General features: G+C 39.0%; 2 protein-coding genes across 2 annotated transcripts; one reads left to right on the forward strand and one right to left on the reverse strand.

Moving 5' to 3' along the window:
* Positions 1-3,404: 3,404 nt before the first annotated feature.
* Positions 3,405-9,438, reverse strand: rnf114 (ring finger protein 114). Its single transcript, XM_079239575.1, has 6 exons — positions 9,280-9,438; positions 8,554-8,704; positions 6,850-6,956; positions 5,248-5,362; positions 5,029-5,136; positions 3,405-4,936 (listed from the first exon to the last, which is right to left on the reverse strand). Exons 1-6 carry the CDS (start codon positions 9,414-9,416, stop codon positions 4,871-4,873), a joined length of 684 nt encoding a protein of 227 aa, XP_079095701.1. The 5' UTR covers positions 9,417-9,438; the 3' UTR covers positions 3,405-4,870.
* Positions 9,439-10,775: 1,337 nt separating this feature from the next.
* Positions 10,776-17,761, forward strand: spata2 (spermatogenesis associated 2). Its single transcript, XM_079239572.1, has 3 exons — positions 10,776-10,828; positions 11,825-12,661; positions 13,289-17,761. Exons 2-3 carry the CDS (start codon positions 12,305-12,307, stop codon positions 14,642-14,644), a joined length of 1,713 nt encoding a protein of 570 aa, XP_079095698.1. The 5' UTR covers positions 10,776-10,828; positions 11,825-12,304; the 3' UTR covers positions 14,645-17,761.
* The last annotated feature ends 1,666 nt before the right edge of the window (positions 17,762-19,427 follow it).

Raw genomic sequence — 19,427 nt, forward strand, 5'->3', positions numbered from 1 at the left:
CTTGCAGTGGAATTGTGGGGCCAAGGAGGTGTGCGTTTGTGTGGGTGGGTAGGATGGAGGAATAGAGGTTAACAGGTCCTCTCTGAATGTGTGCAGAATGATGCAAGGTGTGTGTGAACTCAAAGATTTGCACACATTTTCAGTAGAAGATGTGGAATGAGAATGCTTATGGTGATGTACAGTTGTGAGATCTTAAGTGAGTGAAAATTGAATGGATAGCCCATCATGTGTGACTCTATCCTCATATTTGTAAAACTACAAAAATAAACTCAAGTGATGTCTTCACGTCAGATCATATTTACTTTTAGTATGCCGGACCTTGGAGAGGAAGCAGAGACGGTCTTGACAAATAATGAGGATTCCCATGAAAGTGAAATTGCCTCCCCTATTGGGCATTGATGCTGCTACAGCCAACGTTTGCAAACCCCCCCTTCCGGATAGGGTTATCCCCACTCCAGTCCTCTTCCCCCCTCCTCTGATTCCCTCATGCACGCCCACTGAGGTTTGATTTCAAATGGAAAAATTAATGGGAGAATAATAGCCTTGGGCCTTGCTCTCTTCAACACGTCTTAGTTGGTCTATAGGGGTAGGGGAGGGGGCCTTGTTGTAAGACTTAGATCAATTTACCTCAGTTGGCCTGATATTCTATTGTGACACACACAAACACATACACTGGGGACTTTTCCCCATCCCGCCTCCTTTTAAACCTTAGAGGGCCCAGCTTTCAAATATTAGCACAGTAGCTGTGCAGATTTCAAATAAATAAAGGAGCAAATGATTAACAAATCTCCTGGTAGTTATAGCAATGTGTTTCATATTCATTTTCACTTCCAGGAGAATATTTCTGCAGAAACAGTGAATTTGACAACTTTCTGAGCTGAAAAACATGATAATAAAATGGGTTGATTCTTCTTACAGCAGTTTTTGCAAGCAGATTCAGATACAGGAATACAGTAGCAACAAAAAGGAATCATTTATTGTCTTCTTTATTGAATTGAGGATACTCTTAAAAAAAGTACTTTTAAGATGACCTGAGTTATACTTACTTCTCCGAGTATCTCAAGCATAATATTTAATTACAGCTGTCAGGTTTTAGAGGGCAAAAACACAAATTTTTCAGTTTCACTTCAGCTGATACAGGGCCAAGTTGGTTGCAGGCGTGATTAAATCAAAGTTAAGAGTTGATGCTCCCAGGCTAGCAACACAAAAAGTGTGAATTTGTGTGTGTGTGTGTGTGTGTCAGGCTAGGGTAGGGGGTCGGTTGTTGAGAGTTTAAAAGCGGAAGATGAGTTGGTGTAGAACCAGTATTGATGTCGGGGAAGCCCACTGGCACTTTCTCTTCAAACATTTTAAAGGACCAACCTGCCGAGCTGCAGTGCCCGGGTGGCAGGATTCCCGCTCTTCCTGTTTCTCCTGACTTTGAGGAATTTTTCGGTGAACAAACTCCCAGTGCTCTTCTCACACACCCCACACCTCATCACAGATACCTGCCTCAGCAAAACTTGAGAACGATAGACCAAAAGAGAAAACTTTCCAGGCATTTCACAAGTTCCCATTTCTAGTCACCCAGAAATTCAGAAGATAAAATGTTCAGACTATATATGATCACAGTTGCAGATAACTCTGACAGCAGCAGATGATGGATAGGAGCTAGTCTTCTGGATTCCCAGATGACTTGTAAAACACCTCCTTCTTCATGACAAAACCTCTGCGCTGCAGGGTGGTTGTGTAACCGTTCATATCTGAAGAAAATATTCCAACGTGATCCAAATTTAGGTCTTCAAAATTCAGCTAACAATGAAGGGCAGTGGCCCTGCGATGGACTGGTGAGCTGTCCAGGGTGTACCCTGCCTGTCGCCCAAAGCCAGCTGGGATAGGCTCCAGCTTCCCCGCGACCTTGAATTGGATTAAGCGGTTTAGAAAATGAATGAATGAATGAATGAATGAAGGGCACAACGACAGGAAGGACTCCTCCGTGTGAGTGTGAGTTCTGCTGGACTTCAGCTTTTAGAGACTCAGTCCTTCAGATTCAACGGTCTCACAGAAGTCTTCACTGTACCTGTGTGAACCTTAATCATGTGGAGTGCAGTTTATACTGACCAAGGGGTATACACATTCAGGAGTACTGTACGACAACAGGGCCATTAATAAACACAGCCTAAAGGGTGGAAAATGAAATTTACAATACGCAACAGACTTGTGAAACAGTGTCTAAATTAGACTGATGGCATGACACACTTATTCTTTAAAACAAGCTGGTGTCACAACTCTCGCGATGTCTTTAGGCAAATGTAGCATTAATTGCTGCCTCCATAGAGCCTGCAGACTGCACACACCATCTACTCGCGCATCAAAGAAACCACGCTGAACTTTATGAAATTTTTATTCAATGTGTTCACTTCTCCACAGCCACCACCCCCCATCTCTTTCTTCCTATTCTTACTCCCCACCTTAGCCCCCCTTTTCCCCTTTTAAGCTGCGCCACCAAACAGACAAGAAAGACTTCTCCCTGCCATGTTTTTCGGCTCAACTTCCTTCCTGCCCAGGAGCACTGGAATATCTCGTTAGAGGAGTGATGTTAGCTGTGAGAGAACGATCTGCCAGGAGCAAAAACCTGAGTGGGGGGGTGGGGGTATAAAGACATAAAAATATAAGGAAGGGGGGCTTACATCAAGAACTTTAGTGGTTGGAGATTCTCTTTAGAGCTGCATGTTAAAATGTAATCTCATCTAGCTGTGGTGATTAGAAGCAAAAGGCTCTAAAGGAAAGTGATGTGAGCATTTCCTCTCCCTGTGGACAATGAACACCAAAGGGCCCAAGTTTCATCACAAAGTTGGCTCATGCAAAACACACCGCAAGATCATTGTTGGTACGCCACTTTCCTGATTTCTAATATAACCGTTTGTTGTTGTTGTACATTGTAATTCACAACAAATACTTCTGTTCCAAACATCCCCCCTCCTCTCTCTTGAACATGAAAAATCAAGCACATCAAGTTTGGATGCCCCGTCCAAACTGCTTTGGTTTTAACTGCTTTCGCTTATGAACACACACACACACACACACACACATTCTGTGGTCATCCATCAGCGGCAAGTGTTGTTTCTTCCCCCACATGCTCATACACACAGGTATAAATCACTGCGCCTGATTTCCGGGGCCAGGGTTTAAATAATTAAAGGGCTTTAATTTATCAGGATTTAGCACCCTCTGACAGTAGGGCTGACAAAAGAGAATGAAAGCTATATCAAGAAGGAAAAAAACGTTCTTACATATTAGGAACACACACCAAAATTATTGCACGTTTCTCCAGGACAAAAAGAAAATTACCATTTACAGAAAAGCAAAGTGGAACCTAAGACTGGATAAAAACGCCATGTGTTGCTATTTAATCTGTTAGGAGTTTTATTTACCTGTTTGCAGAAAACAAATTCATAGCCACTGTGTGAAGATTTGTATTACACTGCAAGCTCCATGTGAGACAATTACAAGTTACGGGAAAATGAGAGACAAAATTCACATTTAAAATTAAAACATATAAAAGAAATTACACAATTTGTAAATTCACATGCTATCAATTTTAGGAAGCATCTAAACAATAAAAAGGATTATTGATGTGGTGACAAATTTGACAAACTGGAGTGCTTTTTTCCTCCTCTTTTTTTTTTTGGAAAGATTATCCCAGAAACAGTTCATGAGAAAACAGAGTACAGAAAATTACTTTCATGTCGTCTCATCAACTGCTCAACATGAAAGTGTCATTATTGTGTTCAAACTATGAGAAGCTGACTGTAGCCCCAGGTTGCAAATACCCAGGCCACTTTTTTAAATTCTGCATTTAAACAAAACCAAGACATAAAATTACAAAAGAAGGAAAAAACCCAAACACTTATAGAATGAAATGTGGTCAATGTGTTGCAAAATCAGAGAGGCTGGTGGATGTCAGAGTCAGGGAAAGGTAGAACTCTACTGCCCTCCTGTGGCTATAAACATGCAACTAATTTCTTACCAAATTCAAGAGGAAAAAAAATCACTTTACTGAACAACAATAATGCACTCATTTTCTCCTTCTTGCATCTTTAATTTCCCAGGATTAACTCTTAGCCCTATGAGTTTTGGAAGTCAGAAACAAGATCTACCAGAAGGCACAAAGACATAAGGGAGGAGCAATGAAGCAGGCAGCCATCTCTGGCTCATTATTTATTCTTTCTAGTAGATCTCTTAAAAATAAAAATACAAAAAAAAAGACACATATCCCCTTAGATACTTAAACAGAAAAAATTAGACTCCTTCAGCCTCGGGCTCCTTACAGAAGAAATGAAATGAAAACATAATGCACAGACACTCTGGAGCAGAATATAACTGTATATTATTACTTGACAACCTCACTGAGTAAAGTTTCTCACTTGCTGGCAACAGTCAGCCACCTAGTGGTCAAATCCTTCTAAAACATCAAGTATTAACAACAGGGGTCTTGATCACAACTTTGGAAGTTTTTGATTATATTGACACCAGGTTGTTGACCAACAACTTAAACACAGTAAGGGAGATACTCGACAAACTATCAAGTCTACAAACTCGGATGGGGTGGGGGATAAGAGATTTTCACACCAGAAACACGGCATCACTCCTAGATCAAACAGTACAATATGTTTATTAACCATATTGCCTAAATTTATTTTCTGCAATTAAACCTATAGATTCATAGATACAATACCATTTCCCTGTGAAAATAATTAGCAAAAAAGTATTCAGTACCACCATCTTCAGGATAGATAAATGATGATAAGGTGTGTTTTTTTCCCCCCATCTTTTAAGTCAGTTTCCACTTCTCTGGACTGTCTTCCCATTTAAGATTGTTCTTCACACATCAGTTGTCCACAAGAGAGCGTTGTAAAGCCTCCTGGATCATTGTGTGCTCGTCTGTGGAGTAATCCTACAGAGTCATGAATGTGAGAAGAGGGTAAAGAAATCATCACTGATCTTTCAAGATCACGTAAATAAATTATAAGTAGTGTTTCTACTTACAACAAATGTATCATAAGAGAATGTGTGTCTGATCTTCAGATGCTGGAAAAAGTCAGCACTCCTGTAATTAGGGTCTCCCCAAGGCATTGAGGCACAGATGGGGCACACCTAAGCAAAAAGAGCAATAAAGCATCCATGAGCATTGACTGTGATTAATTTAAAAACACTGAGATGCTGAAAATAGATTGATAGAATCACATTGCAAAGAGGATATCTTACAACTTGGCGTGTATCTTGAGCGTGATGGGTAGTGCAATGTTCAACCAGGCCATCCTGATCAAGGTTCTGGCAGTTACAGTAGGGGCAAGTAAAGGTGTAGCGATTTGGCACTGGACTGCAGATAAATAAAAGCAAAAACATGGAGACGATAAAATATTATTCACTTATAAAGTCTGCCTGTTCAACCACATCTGCAATCATTTGTGAAGATGTTCCATTTAGAGAAGCTACAGAATTGATTTGAATACTATTCAGGGTCTTTTGTTCACTATTAAATTATCAAGACTTTCAATGCATCTTTCCTCCCACTGAAGCCTCCCCCCCCGTCTACCTTCATACAACTTTATGCATTGCTCAATATCCATTAATTCAAGTAACCAAACTAATTTATCTCCACTAACTTTTAAAACCTAAATAAACCCAATACACTTTTTCTCAATTATAATTACATTTTTCCATGGAATCTACAGGAAACATTGGCTTACCAACAGTAAAAACAACCAGCATCTTTTTTTTCTACCCCTCTAACCTGGGCTGGGAATGAATGCTGTCATATATTTGTATTGTTATTATTATTAGTAGTAGTAGTATTATTATTACAGCCATCAGCCTCCGGAACAAGACCTCCTCAAATTAATTTTTATATACTACAATATTGAATTTCCCTTTGGGAATTAATAAAGTATTTTTCATTTCATTACTTTTTATTTAGGCTTTAAACAACTCACATATAGAGGCACTCTTTTCAAAGCCTTGTCTGTTCTCATGTGCATAAAAACTAAAATGATTCAAAATGCTCGCCTTCAAATCCCGATGAGTAAATCTAATGCTCATGAAGAGTGACTACTAGGCTGGCTGTAGCAATCTTGGTATCTTTGTTGAATCCAGTATGCTGATAAGGCAAAAGAATTATTGCAAAACATAAGACAAATGTTACACTGCAGAGTTCACATGTCACTGCAGCTCTGTGCATTCACATATCAGGCTTTACAGATAACAACATGGCTTCCTGACTGTCTTCTTGTGTCCCCCTGATACACAGAAATGTCAACATGCAGATTAAATCTGTAATGAAGTAGAAATTTTCTTAGAAATATATTTGAACTTTGTTCTTTTCCCTTTAGCAGAATGTTGGCTCATGATACTCCTTTTAAAATAAAAATAAACTCAAGAATGGATAATAATGCAGTCACACAACTAGCGGGAAGTTTGCAATAATATATGAACTTAGACATTTTCAGAGTGCTGTATTTATACTTAAAAAAGAGCAGTCATTTCATGTTAGCAAGCTTTTTTAAAATCTTAGATTAAAACACTTTTGGTGTCCAATGCAGTATGTCTCATCAGACTATCTCTGCTTGTCACACAGATATCGGTTCATCTCAGTAACCATTAGCAGAGTCTGTACGTTGGCCACAAGATTGCAAGGTATTGTTCCACTGAACAGGTTTTGCAAAAGTGACTAATGACAGAGTTGAGACTTAGCAACCTTATCTGCCATTACACAGGTGTTTTCACACTGCTGTGCAATGAAAAATAAAATAGTATGACCTTGTACAGGGTTTAGTGAAAAGTTCCCAGTTTGTCTCTATTGTCCCTCACCCAATGATGGCAGGCTGGCTCTGGGCAGTGGTCCTCACTCCCTCCTCAATGTACTCCTGGTATTTTGAACAGGTAGCAGTGTGTCCTCTCATATGAGAAAGTCCAACCTGGTGAGAGAAAAGACTTTAGTTACTACCATAGTAAACACCATTTAGTTGACATCTCTTCTGTGCAATTTCAACTTTGGTTTCTGATTATAAAGAATGAAGAAAAAAATTATTTTTCAGCATGTGTGATTAATGAATCTCCCAACCCAGCTCAAAACTAGTTGTGGATTGTCCAAATTAAGTCACAATATTCACTGACCTGCAGATATTAGACATTTTCCTGCTTACACTTACATGTCTCAAACTACTGAGTCCATAAAAGTTTCCTCAGAACTGAAAATAGATTTATCATGTATCAGCTGTATATGAGTATTACAGTAGGTTTAAGATGATTTCTCCAAAGACTGGATTTAGACCCTAACACTGAGCAAAAACATTGAAGATATCTTGTTTTATTTGAACTTTTGCACTTAACCCTTGTTTTATGTTGAAAAAAAAAAAAATCACATTGATTATGTTGCGGGTCATTTTGACCCACACTGTGTAAATCTACTTACAACATTAAAAAAAAAATCTAGTTCAACCAATAACTTTTTTCAGATTATGTAAATGTTTAGAAAAGACACATTCCATACAATCTTTGAACTACAACACCATATTCAAGAATAATTTTTGATTTTCCCTCTTCACAAACACTTTTAACTTGCCCCATTTTCTCTGATTTTCTCAGTTTGAACATTTTCAATGTCTTTCAGATGAGGGACAGACAGTAACTGTGTGTTTTCTGCAGATGTAATTCTGGCAAGTTCTGGCTTGTTTTTGACTGTTTCAAACATATAGCTTTCTCTTTAGAAGTTCATCTCCAAGGCAGTGGGATGTGAAGAAGTTGTCACATGTGATGTTATGCACCTCCAAGTGGCTTTCCAGTGTACACTTAAATATTGTATGTATAGGTAGATTTTGAATCACAGGCTGTATTTGTGATGTGATGGCTTATATATTTAAGCCGTAATTCGCAGGCTTGTTGGGCATGTACTGTCGGAAAGGACAGCACCGCCTGAATGAAATAAGGCGGTCATCGACAGTGACGTGCAAACCAAGACTGTACAACAAAGGTAGAATTTCAACCCATTTATCCCATACATCTGATCGCAGCTAGTTTGTCTTTTTCATGTCAATTCACTCTGGTGTTGCGGTTGTCAAATCAGATGACTCAAGATTTTATGTAAAATATCTCCAGAGACATTGTTGCTAGAAAAATCTTCATTCCACATACTTACAGTACAGGAAAGGTTATCTCTAAGACACACCATGTATGAATGTCTATTCTAAAGCATTAAAAACATAAATAAGCAAGCAAATTTAAGTACATTAAAGAGTGTTTTTTTTCCCCACTCTAAGTAGCGACTTACCCACACTAAAGTGTCTGGGTCAAAATGACCCATAACATCATCTTTGTATACAAACACTGCACAGATGTTCAACTACACATCAAAGTTACCAAATTTCACTCAAAGGTTCATGAGCCCAGAAGAGGAAAAGTAACAAATTTTCAAGAAGAAAAAGAAAGGTTAACCAGTAGTTTGTTCATCACAAAAATTGAAATGGGTCAAATTGACCCTTAACATAATATAAAGGTTAAATTATTAAAACATACCTGAACTCCACATCCCTTACAAGCTGCCACAGATGAGTGAATGAGGGCCTCTAGATCGGCAGCTTTAGTCCAGTGGCCCAGAGTTGCCCTACATACAGCACATACAGGCTTCTGTGGACGCAAACATTCTTGCAAACAACTTTGACAGAACCTAGCAGGAGAAAGGAGAAGAAATGTCATTTTAACTCGCAACGGAAAATGAGTGCAAATATTTGTTTTTAGTTGAGCTTTATTTGGGATAAAATGTTTATAATCGTTCATACTATTTATAGGCTATTATACAGATAATGGTGCGAAAAAGCATGAAAAAGCAGGCACTGTTATTGCTGTTATTTCTGTTTCCGACTGCGGATTCCTTTAAAACCAATGAAAAGTCCCTAACTGAAGAGGTCGCAGGGACTTGTAGTTCCCTACAGTCGTTTCACACGATAAAGAAATGATACCTTAAACTACAAATCCCAAGTGAGGCCTTATCTTTGATGTAAACAAAACTGAAACTGGTTTAACAAGCTAAATTTGGTTTGGTCACATACTTATTAATGCAAAAGAATAATAACGGAGTCACCGGACAAGTAAATGAATATGAGACCCTTTTCTGTTACTTTGGTGCTATAATATGCTTAAAGTCAAGCCTTGCACCTCATTGTTTTGAATTCGTATCCCTGCATCGTTGGTGGTAGACATGGTATAGGGGGAGGGTGACTGAAAATAAGACAAAATACTCACGTATGACCGCATTGTGTAGTTACAGGGCTATCGAAAATTTCGAGACAAACTGGACAGATAAATTCTGACACATCGCTGCTTCCGTCGGAGCCGCTTTTCTTGTGCTGTGCTGCGCTAAAACCTCCGAGCATCGCCATTTCTTTTCTTCACTGAGTCCGTCCCCAGCAGCACCGACCGTTCTCGTAGCTACGTCACCAGCTTCTGGGTTTAAAGCGCGAGGGCGGAGCTACATCTGGCAGTGGAAGGAATCAAGGAAATAAAAGTGACTTCACATCATCCATCTATCTATCTATCTATCTATCTATCTATCTATCTATCTATCTATCTATCTATCTGTCTGTCTGTCTGTCTGTCTGTCTGTCATGGGCGGAGTGAAATAAAATCAAGAAAAAAAAAAGTTTTCCCAAAATTGCAATCAAATCCACTATCCTCATTCCTTCCAAATGAGTCTCTGCTTTGGTGTGCGAAGTTTTATTCATCATATGAATCTGGTAAGTCGTAGAAAAGTATGCCATTTTTAAATCAAAAGAGAATCTGAAATGGGACTGATTGATGTTTTGTTTCTCATAAAAACACCAACTCATATGAAACCATTGGCATCGGTGGTCTCTCCTAGCACAGTTTAAAAGGATCATTAGAGGACTCTGGTTCCTGCCATACAGTCTTTATGGCTCCTACCATACAGTCTATGGTACCTACCAAACAGTCTTTATGGTTCCTACCATACAGGCTTTATGGTTCCTACCATAAAGTCTTTATGGTTGCTAATGTACAGTCTATAGTTCCTACCATAAAGTCCTTATGGTTCCTACCATACAGTCTTTAAGGTTCCTACTATACAGACCATATGGTTCCTACCATACAGTCTATAGTTCCTACCATACAGTCTTTATGGCTCCTACCATACAGTCTATGGTTCGTACCATACAGTCTTTATGGTTGCTACTGTACAGTCTCTAGTTCCTACCATAAAGTCCTTATGGTTCCTACCATACAGTCTTTATGGTTCCTACTATACAGACCACATGGTTCATACCATACAGTCTATAGTTCCTACCATACAGTCTTTATGGTTTCTACTGTACATTCTATAGTTCCTACCATAAAGTCCTTATGGTTCCTACCATTCAGTCTTTATGTTCCTACCATAAAGTCCTTATGGTTCCTACCATACAGTCTTTATGGTTCCTACCATACAGTCTTTATGGTTCCTACTATACAGACCACATGGTTCATACCATACAGTCTTTATGGTTCCTACCATACAGTCTTTATGGTTCCTACCATACATTCTATAGTTCCTACCATACAGTCTTTATGGTTCCTACCATACAGTCTATGGTTCCTACCATACAGTCTTTATGTTTCCTACCATTCAGTCTTTATGTTTCATACCATGCAGTCTTCATGGTTGCTACACTCCCCTCTCCCTGAACACGTGGGCCCCTGATGCCGATGAACTGTCAGGACTGTGCGCATGCGTGTTGCAACGAAGGGAATTTTCAACAGCTGAGGAGGCGTAGTTAGCTATGGCTACCACTCGTAAAAGGTAAGGTGTACGGAGGCAGCATTTTTGCGTTGAACACGGCGTTTTCTCCTAACAGGAGTGTAATAACCCTTAATTATACATGAAACACGCCACTGTTATTCTATATGTGTTGGAAATTGACCCTAAACCCCCAAAGATCTCTATGTAGAGACGAAACGCCCTGCTAGCTAAAAGCTCTCGTTAGCTTGCCAGCTGCGCTGAAATGGGCGTTCACTGTTTAGCTTTTACTGAGTCCGAGGGGCATGCCAATGCCAGTATCGTGTTTTAGACTCACGGAGTATCGATACAAAAAGCTATTGGAATGGTTTCTCTTAATTAACCGTGATTGTCATGAGTGATGCGCAGTAAAGAGCATGTTGACGTTGCTTGCTAGGTTTCTACACGGATGTTCACTGTGAAGAAACTGGAATAGCTCAAACCAGCCAGATTGCCAAGGAATGAGGGGCATTTCCTTCTTCTACGCAGGCTGAAGCTTTCTAGGGTATTTAAGGCATTTTCAAAACATGTTTGCTTTCTTCTGAGTCGAGTTCAGAGTTTTACTTAGCTAAAGCTGGCTGTACCATTCTTACGTTTACAGATATGTTGAACTGATAACTGATTAATTGTCTTGAGCAAAATGCAGGACAAAATGGAAATGTGTGTCGGCCACGATCCCTGAACCTGGTTTTGTCTATAATTACCGTAGTCCATTCTCTAGTATCTGTTCATCATGATAACAATGCACCAGAATGACCCTTTAGGCCATGACTTTAATAATGAATGAAATAATAGCCTACGCGATGCATTTTTGCAGCATCCCACTCAAAGCACACATATTATCTTTGATTTGTGATCTCTCTAAACCATTATCTGATTTGTTAAATGAACCATAAAATTTTTAGAACAAAGTATTGGGATTTTCTTGTAAACAGTCAGTACACAGATAAGATATTCATTAGTTTGTGTATGTTTAAGAAAGATTTTCATGTTATATAACTCTGACCTTTGTCATTACAGCTTGGGGATGCCTGAGAAGAATTGCACAGTCCACTTAGTGTCTTCTAGATGAGTGACCTTGAACTGTATGCACGCTGAAGCCAAGGGACTGAATAACTGTGCATTAACAGAAAGCAAAGCTCATCCTGACTTCATCTTGCATTACATTGGCCTGTTTGTCTGGAAACAAGTTAGGCTTTGAGCCTATACCAGAGATGCCTGTACTAAGACATCCATACAGACTGAAGCCTAGTTGCACCAACTGAACCATCAGACAACTGCATTTCTTGTTCAAAGGATGTGCAACTGAGTGGACTCAAAGTCTCTGTCCTCTCATATCTCTCCAAAACATTGAAACTGAGTGCACACAGGGGGTGGTGAACTGGTAATTATGGTGATGAAAAATGGTGCTTGAATGTGGCATCCTGGTGCAAGGTGTGCCTAAAGGGGTGAGGCTCTCTCAGAAAAGTATCACAGCTGACTGATAGTCTGCTACCAAAAATGGATGCCAAGTTAAAAGAGGATCTGTTTCGGAGGTATGTCACAGCACTGGAAAGACTTCTGGAGGAGGGGGGTGAATATTCATGGACTGGAACCACACCAGAGGGACACAAAAGCAAACACAAAGAAAAAGACAATGAGGCCCTGCTCTCAACAGCCACAGCCCTGCTAGGAGCCTACCAGCCAGATCCTGGACAGCGATTTCGCATGGTGCGTTTCTATGAAATGGTGGAGAACTCGCTTCGTTGCCAGAGAGGAGCTAACATTAAGGTCCTTGAGAGAGCCTTTCACACCCTGGAAACCATCTGCACCAACCTCTTGCTTTTCCCTTGGAAGAAGGAGTTCAGATGTATAAAGGTGAGTTTACTTTTTTGTTGATTACATTATAACTACTTCAAGATAAGTTAAGCATTACTTAGTAAAACTCAATTTTTAATCTTTGAGCTGTAAAACAGTTTACCTTAAATTTCCATTATAAGTCTCATTAAATGGTTTTAATAGTTCACATGTTCTGCCGAGCAGACACATACACAGGTCAAATGTAGGTGGGTTCTTAACTTAGTCATATTTGATTGAATGTTTCCTGATTTTTTTTTGTATGCAGTCCACATTGATTTATTTATTGATCATTCATATGGAAACAAGTATTTTTTCTCATCACTTAATTCACATTTTCTGCTGTTGTAGCTACTATGTTACTGATCTCGATAATAATCCCTGAGATTTCTATTACTGTTGTTTTGAATTGACTGAAATTTCCATTAACACAAGTAACAAACACACAATTTATTACTTGTTAAAAACAGCTGTTTTACAGTTTTGAATTATTAATTGTAATTCATATTAATCTATGTATTTTGCTGCTCAATATTGATAATCAAGATCTTTGCAAAATAATAGTAGCATGATGTCAATTTTATTTTAGCTTAACCGTCAATCCATATATGTTTAACAGACAGTAATTTTGCTTATTCTTTCTATTAGACCTTTACTGGCCCATACGTGTACCATCTGCAGTCTGCCATTTCTGATGCTGAACTCCGCACTCTGATGCGCACCATTGGATATGCCTGTGACCACGATTCGCAGTTCTATTTACAGGAGCACCCAGGGGGGGGGAATCATCTCCGGGAGTTGGCGTTTGAGCTCTTCCTTGCCCAGGCGGAGTGTCGTCTTCTGGGAGAGATAGTGGCTCTGGCTCGTGGTTCAGCCTCAGAGCTGGAGGCTGTGGAACTCCGCAGAGGTTGCAGAGATGATGCAGCTGGCTGTGCTGAGGCCCTCCGCAGACGCGACAGCCTTGGGGCAGATATGGCTCAGCTTTCTGTGCGGCCATTGGATATAGAGAGGCCTTATGCCCATCACCTAAGGCGAGGTAGCCGACCATCCAAATCTGTGGATGTTACAGATGGAGCTGGTCACTGGCACGCAGCTGTTAGCAAGCCTATTTTGAAGGCCTCATTGAGTCTGAGGAAGGAACCTCTGTTTGTGGATGCGGAGGAGGATATGAAGGATGAGATCATAAGACCCAGCACATCAGCGTCCTTTTTCTCTGTTGCGGCCCCACCATCCTATAGCCCCGTCGCAGACTTTTTCCCTATACAATCCCCTCCCCCAGCTGATCCCTACACATCATACCATCTGTCCTCTTTGGATGAAATTGACTTATACACAGAAAGAGGTGGTGCTGGGACTGCAGGACGGCAAACTCCATCGCGACTTTCATCCAGAGAACCTCGAGATGCAAGGGACGGATGGTTGCTGAAAGCTCATGGTAGTGTGAAGTGTCAGGGCTGTGGGCTGGGCTGCTCCTCAATGGCCTCCTGTCAGAGGTGTGACATGATTCTTTGTTCTGCCTGCCATGACGTGGACCCCTCTCCATGCTGTGGCCTGCAGGACTACCACCCCAAATCCCCACGACCCCTTGACGGATACATTCCTGTCAAGGAAAAGCTCTCTGTTTACTCAAACACTCATGTTCATTCCCATCTCCATCCACACCCTCTAACACTGACCCACTCACATTCCCATCCTCATCCTCACCCCCAGATGGTGGAGAAACCCCTCATGTCCACCAAGCTGTTTCCAAGCAAGTCTGTTGCTTTGACAACCCCAAAAGGAGGCAGCAGTGAGCGATTAAATATGGTGGGACCACGATGTGGGTTTTGCAACAAGCCAGGTGCATCACATACCTGTGTGAACTGCTCCAAGGTGTCATGTGACTCGTGCATGGGCTTGTATGCAAAAGATGTGTGCACTCGAAAGAATCCTCAGCACAGCTTTGTGCCAAACCATCAGCTAAACTTTAAATCTGGCACCATAACACATCTGGTATACCGGTGAATCAGGCAGACAGAACACTCCCACCTGTCCTCTTTTAGCTCCCCTATCTTAACTTGCAGTGTAGTATTGCTTAAGCAGTCTTTATGCTTAAAAAAGTTATTTACCTGATAGTCTCTCCTCTTGTACATTTTATTTCACAGTAGGGTCATGAAATGCACATGCCACAGAGAGCCATATCATCTGCCACTCTCTCTGCCTTTTTTTTAAAATTCACTTTACATTGCTATCTGCTTTTGAATAGTTATGTGATGTTGTAGCACAGAGCAACTCAATTTGGTCCCAAAAACTGCAGTCCTGCAAGATTGCATGGCATTTCTACTCCAATACACAACATCAAAATAATCAGTCATTGTGTAGAACTTCTGAGGCTATTAGATCTATTTAATTTGATTCAGGTGTGTTGGAGCAGGGACATATTCAAAACCTGGAGCACTACTGCTCTCATAGGACTGAATTGAGTAGCCCTGTTGTAGCGCTTCCCACTCTTTAGTTTTTTTAATCCTACTCAAATGAGAAACTGGAAAAAAAAGTTGAAATCCATCCAAATGAGCGTAATAAACTTTGCCTAACTTTTCAGTTCAATATTCCTTTTACACACACACAGACTCTAGATATATATACATGTGTATGTGTGTGGATACGTAGCAAAGACATCTGAGCTTGCATTGTGAATGTGGGGATGTTTTTTTAAACTTGAAAAAATGCTGGGGTAGAAGAAAAATACACTGGAAGTAAAATAAGTGAATAGTATCTATTTTTAATCTATATTCTCAAGAACAATGTGAGACTGTTAAATAGGCACTATGTCTGGCATTGAGATTATTTGGGTATACATTTTCTGTATGTGGGTGTAGGGTGGGAGATTTTTCTAAGCGATACATTGAGACAATGGTCATGCCACATGTTGTATTTAAAATGCCTTGTAAATTAACCCTGGACGGTCATGGCTGACATTTAAATGCTGCTGTTGACTTGATATTGAAGAAGTGTGATGTAAATTTCTTTCTGATAGTTGTGTCAGTTCCAAGCCTCCCCTTTCATTACACCCCTCAAGCCTTCATGGTGTGGTTATTCATTGATCTGGTGTTGTCACCTGATCAGTGGGTCCCTGTCAGTCTCAGGTGGGGGTCACCAGAAGTCTCATGTTGGGTAAAGTGAGTAGAACACGTGAACTTGGGGATTGGTTTAAGGCTGTATGAAAGTTTATACTTTTAACATGGTTTTTTGTCTACCTCAAATGGAATAAGCATATACACCCAGTTTGACATTGTGGTTTCTAACTAGCCCCTGTAAGCAAAATGAAGTTTACTGAAAAAGGTTTCTGCAATTTGTAACTTGTCTATTAGCCAAGTAATAACCATCCCCTTATGTCATTGAGCCAGTCAGTTGCTTTTGGATGTTTACTTTCTGAGGTATTTCTGGCATCCACGCATCCCAGAAGGTGTTCTTGTAACCGGTTACAGGTCTGTATCTGCAGAAATCAGTGGAACACCTGTAAGTCCTACAACTGTAAGTCCTACAACTGTAATCCCTCAACATGTGCGTGTGAATCTGAGCTTGTTGATATTTTTTTTCCCTTAATTTTTAAAATATCCTTTCAGGACATTTTAATGTCAATTGAGCTTCTGTTATGTGCTACTGAACTGAGTTGTATTATTATGTGGGTAGGTTGTTTTATAAGTTCAGAGCACTACTTGATACATTTACATGCACATTTAAGTGAAGTTATGCTTCTAGCTTTAGTTGGGCATTTAATTGGACAACTCTCTTTTGTCCCCATGTACATGCATGTGAAGGGGATCTGTTTAGTGACCGAACTGTGTCCAATGCCAATATTCTCTGGAATTTGAGAAAAAACATTCAACTTATGCTGCTTCTTACGTTAATGTAGAAGAGTATTGAAGTTGTGCAAATATTGCAAGAAAACATGGGTGTTTTTTTTTAAGTTACTTAAATTATGCTTTTGTCAGATTATAACATGGTTATTGAATCAGGTATTTAGCCGTGCACAGCAGCTTTATTGAATGCTCGACTGGGCCATGTGTTATTACATGTTCTTAATGGGCTGCTTTTCAGTTTCAGTCTGATGCGATGATCAATCTGATTTAAAAAAAAAAAAAAATGATTAGAAGTGGCTTCATTGAGAATTTCACTAGATTAAAACGCACCACAGATTTTACACTATTTCCACACAGTCAGTTGTGGTTATTCTGTTCTTACTGGCTAAATTTATGAACTGGAAGGGAGATGTGGAGCATCCGGTTAGGTTGCATCAAGCTGCGAGGATTCATGTAGGAGTACTTTGACTATCACATCAGTCCATTTTTGGAAGTTAAATTTCTTACTCTTTGGTGTGACTTAACATGCTTATGTGTGTTTTAAAAGGCTGGTTTTGGCTCTTCCTTTTTCTTCTTTCTACTGTCATGTAAATGCACTGACTGATAGGCACACAGCTTATAAGTTTACTTGAACATTGATAGTTCTTTTTCAAAGGCTTGTTTAATATGTGGAGCTGTGCATTTGAGGTCAGATAGAGATCATATACACTCTTAACAGGGATTTCACCTGCAACACAGTACCATTACTGCAAGTCTGGAGTGATTGAAGCCCCAAGAACTCTGCTAGTTAGAATTACTGGTATTTACATATTTTAAGACACGAAAATCCCCATGTATCGGTCATAGCTATGAGTTGGAAGTGATATATTAATGAATTAGATTTGTTCATTAGTATACTTAAAACTGCCATCTATCACATGGAGATGTATACTCTGCTTTAACTCTGCATTTACACTAATACCCATACATTTAGTGGGTACCTTTATTGTTTTTATCTTTTATTCTACATGTAAGAGGAAAACTATTTTATATTCCCATCGACAGTCACCAAGGGCTAATTTTAAATTTCATTTCATATTTAGAAAAAAGTGCAAGTTTGGTTTATTTTGACAGGTAACTTAGGCAACTGTAGCCTTCAAGTTCTGTCAGGGAGATCTTCTGAATGCCTTAAATTGCAGAGAATTTGTTCATCATCATTTACACTGTTTTTTTGGTTTAAAACATGTAGGTTTCAACATTAACGTGTGCGTACCAGGCTTCCAAAGCTGAATTTGATCATGTGGTATTTATATACAGTAACAGCCACAATATATATATATATATATATATATATATATATATATATATATATATATATATATATATATATATATATATAATATTTAATGAGTAACCTGATGCTGTTTAAGGAAGCGATATCAAATGTACTTTTTATTCATTCCTCTCACTTCAGATCTGTGTTTTTATGTCTTAATCTTGTTAAAACCTTAAAAAGGGATGTTTTGATACCAATTTGATTTAGTTTGGAGGTTCTTTGGCAGACGTTCTTGGTCAACATGAGTTCTTTTGTGTGTCGAAGAAAAAAAAAAAACTTAAAGGGAAATGTGCAATTTTTCCATTGAACAAAGCCTTTCTATATATTTTGATTTTATTTCTTAGATATATTTAAGTTTCAGAATCATACCAGCAACAAAGATGACTTGTAGAAGTATTGAGCCATGTTGCAAGAGTGATCACATTGCCAAATGAAGAACAAATATCTCTAGAGCCGAAAAAAGTCATGCAGTTTGCCTGGATGTACAGTTAATGTAAAATATCTCTTTTGCTGAGGATTAAACTTGTGTCTGTAGATGTTGGCCTTTTTAAGAAACCTAGAAAGAAAAATCATCAACAGATATTTTATCGCACACTATGGGATGTAGATTTGAGAAACAATGGGTTGGTAACTCGTAGTTCACTACAAAGGGCTAAACAGTCTTGAGGGCTGCTGTTGAGTTTGTAAGTGCTGTTTGAACAGTTAAATGAATTGAAATGTCTAATGTGGAGGTTAAATCATAATCAGCAGTTATCAATAACTGATGCTGAGACAGCAGAAGTCATCAAGCCATTTTAACATTGTTGATTTAACCCACACTGGAAACACTCAAGTCATTGTGGAAGTTAATACTCCCTTTACCTCTTTGTGTGGTTCTCTTAAAGATATTAAAGGTGGCGGTGTAGTTAGGCAGCCCGTTAACCATTCCCTATTTCTGTAACCTTCCTCTTGGCATGCTCAGTACAAGGTCCATATACCCCTTCCCTCCCCCCAACCCAGCCCACCTATTTTGGCAGTGAGGATCATTGCACGAGGTGTATGTGAAGGGGGCAGAAAGGGAAAAGAAGCCAAAATTGTTGGTGAATATATTATAAATATACACACACACACACACACACACACACACACACACATATATATATATATATATATATATATATATATATATATATATATATATATATATATATATATATATATATATATATATATATATATATATATATATATGAAGAAGTATTAAATGAAATGAAATGTAAATGAGATTTTATAAAATAATTTCAAGAATAAAATTCTAAAAAAAAAAAGCTTTGTTTGTGGTGTTACTGAACTGAAATGTAACTTATACACTGAATTAATTCCTTCTGTCCTTTAGGCAGTATAGTCTTAGACTGTAATGACCTGTTAGAATGACTAAAATGACAGTTCTTTATAGTTTATATTTATTCTTTATATCTTATCTCTACTTGATTCATTTTTTTTGTGTCTTACAGTAAACACTGAAATGATACAGAACATTAACTACCAAAAGTCTTGCAGGTTTACTAAATAACCACAACCTTGCATCCTATGACCAGTAGATGGAGATAAACACCCAAAAGTTGAAATTTCCGAGGCCACATAAAACTTT

This window comes from Telmatherina bonti (genome assembly GCF_933228915.1).
Source record: "Telmatherina bonti genome assembly, chromosome: 4".
Classification (NCBI taxonomy): domain Eukaryota; kingdom Metazoa; phylum Chordata; class Actinopteri; order Atheriniformes; family Telmatherinidae; genus Telmatherina; species Telmatherina bonti.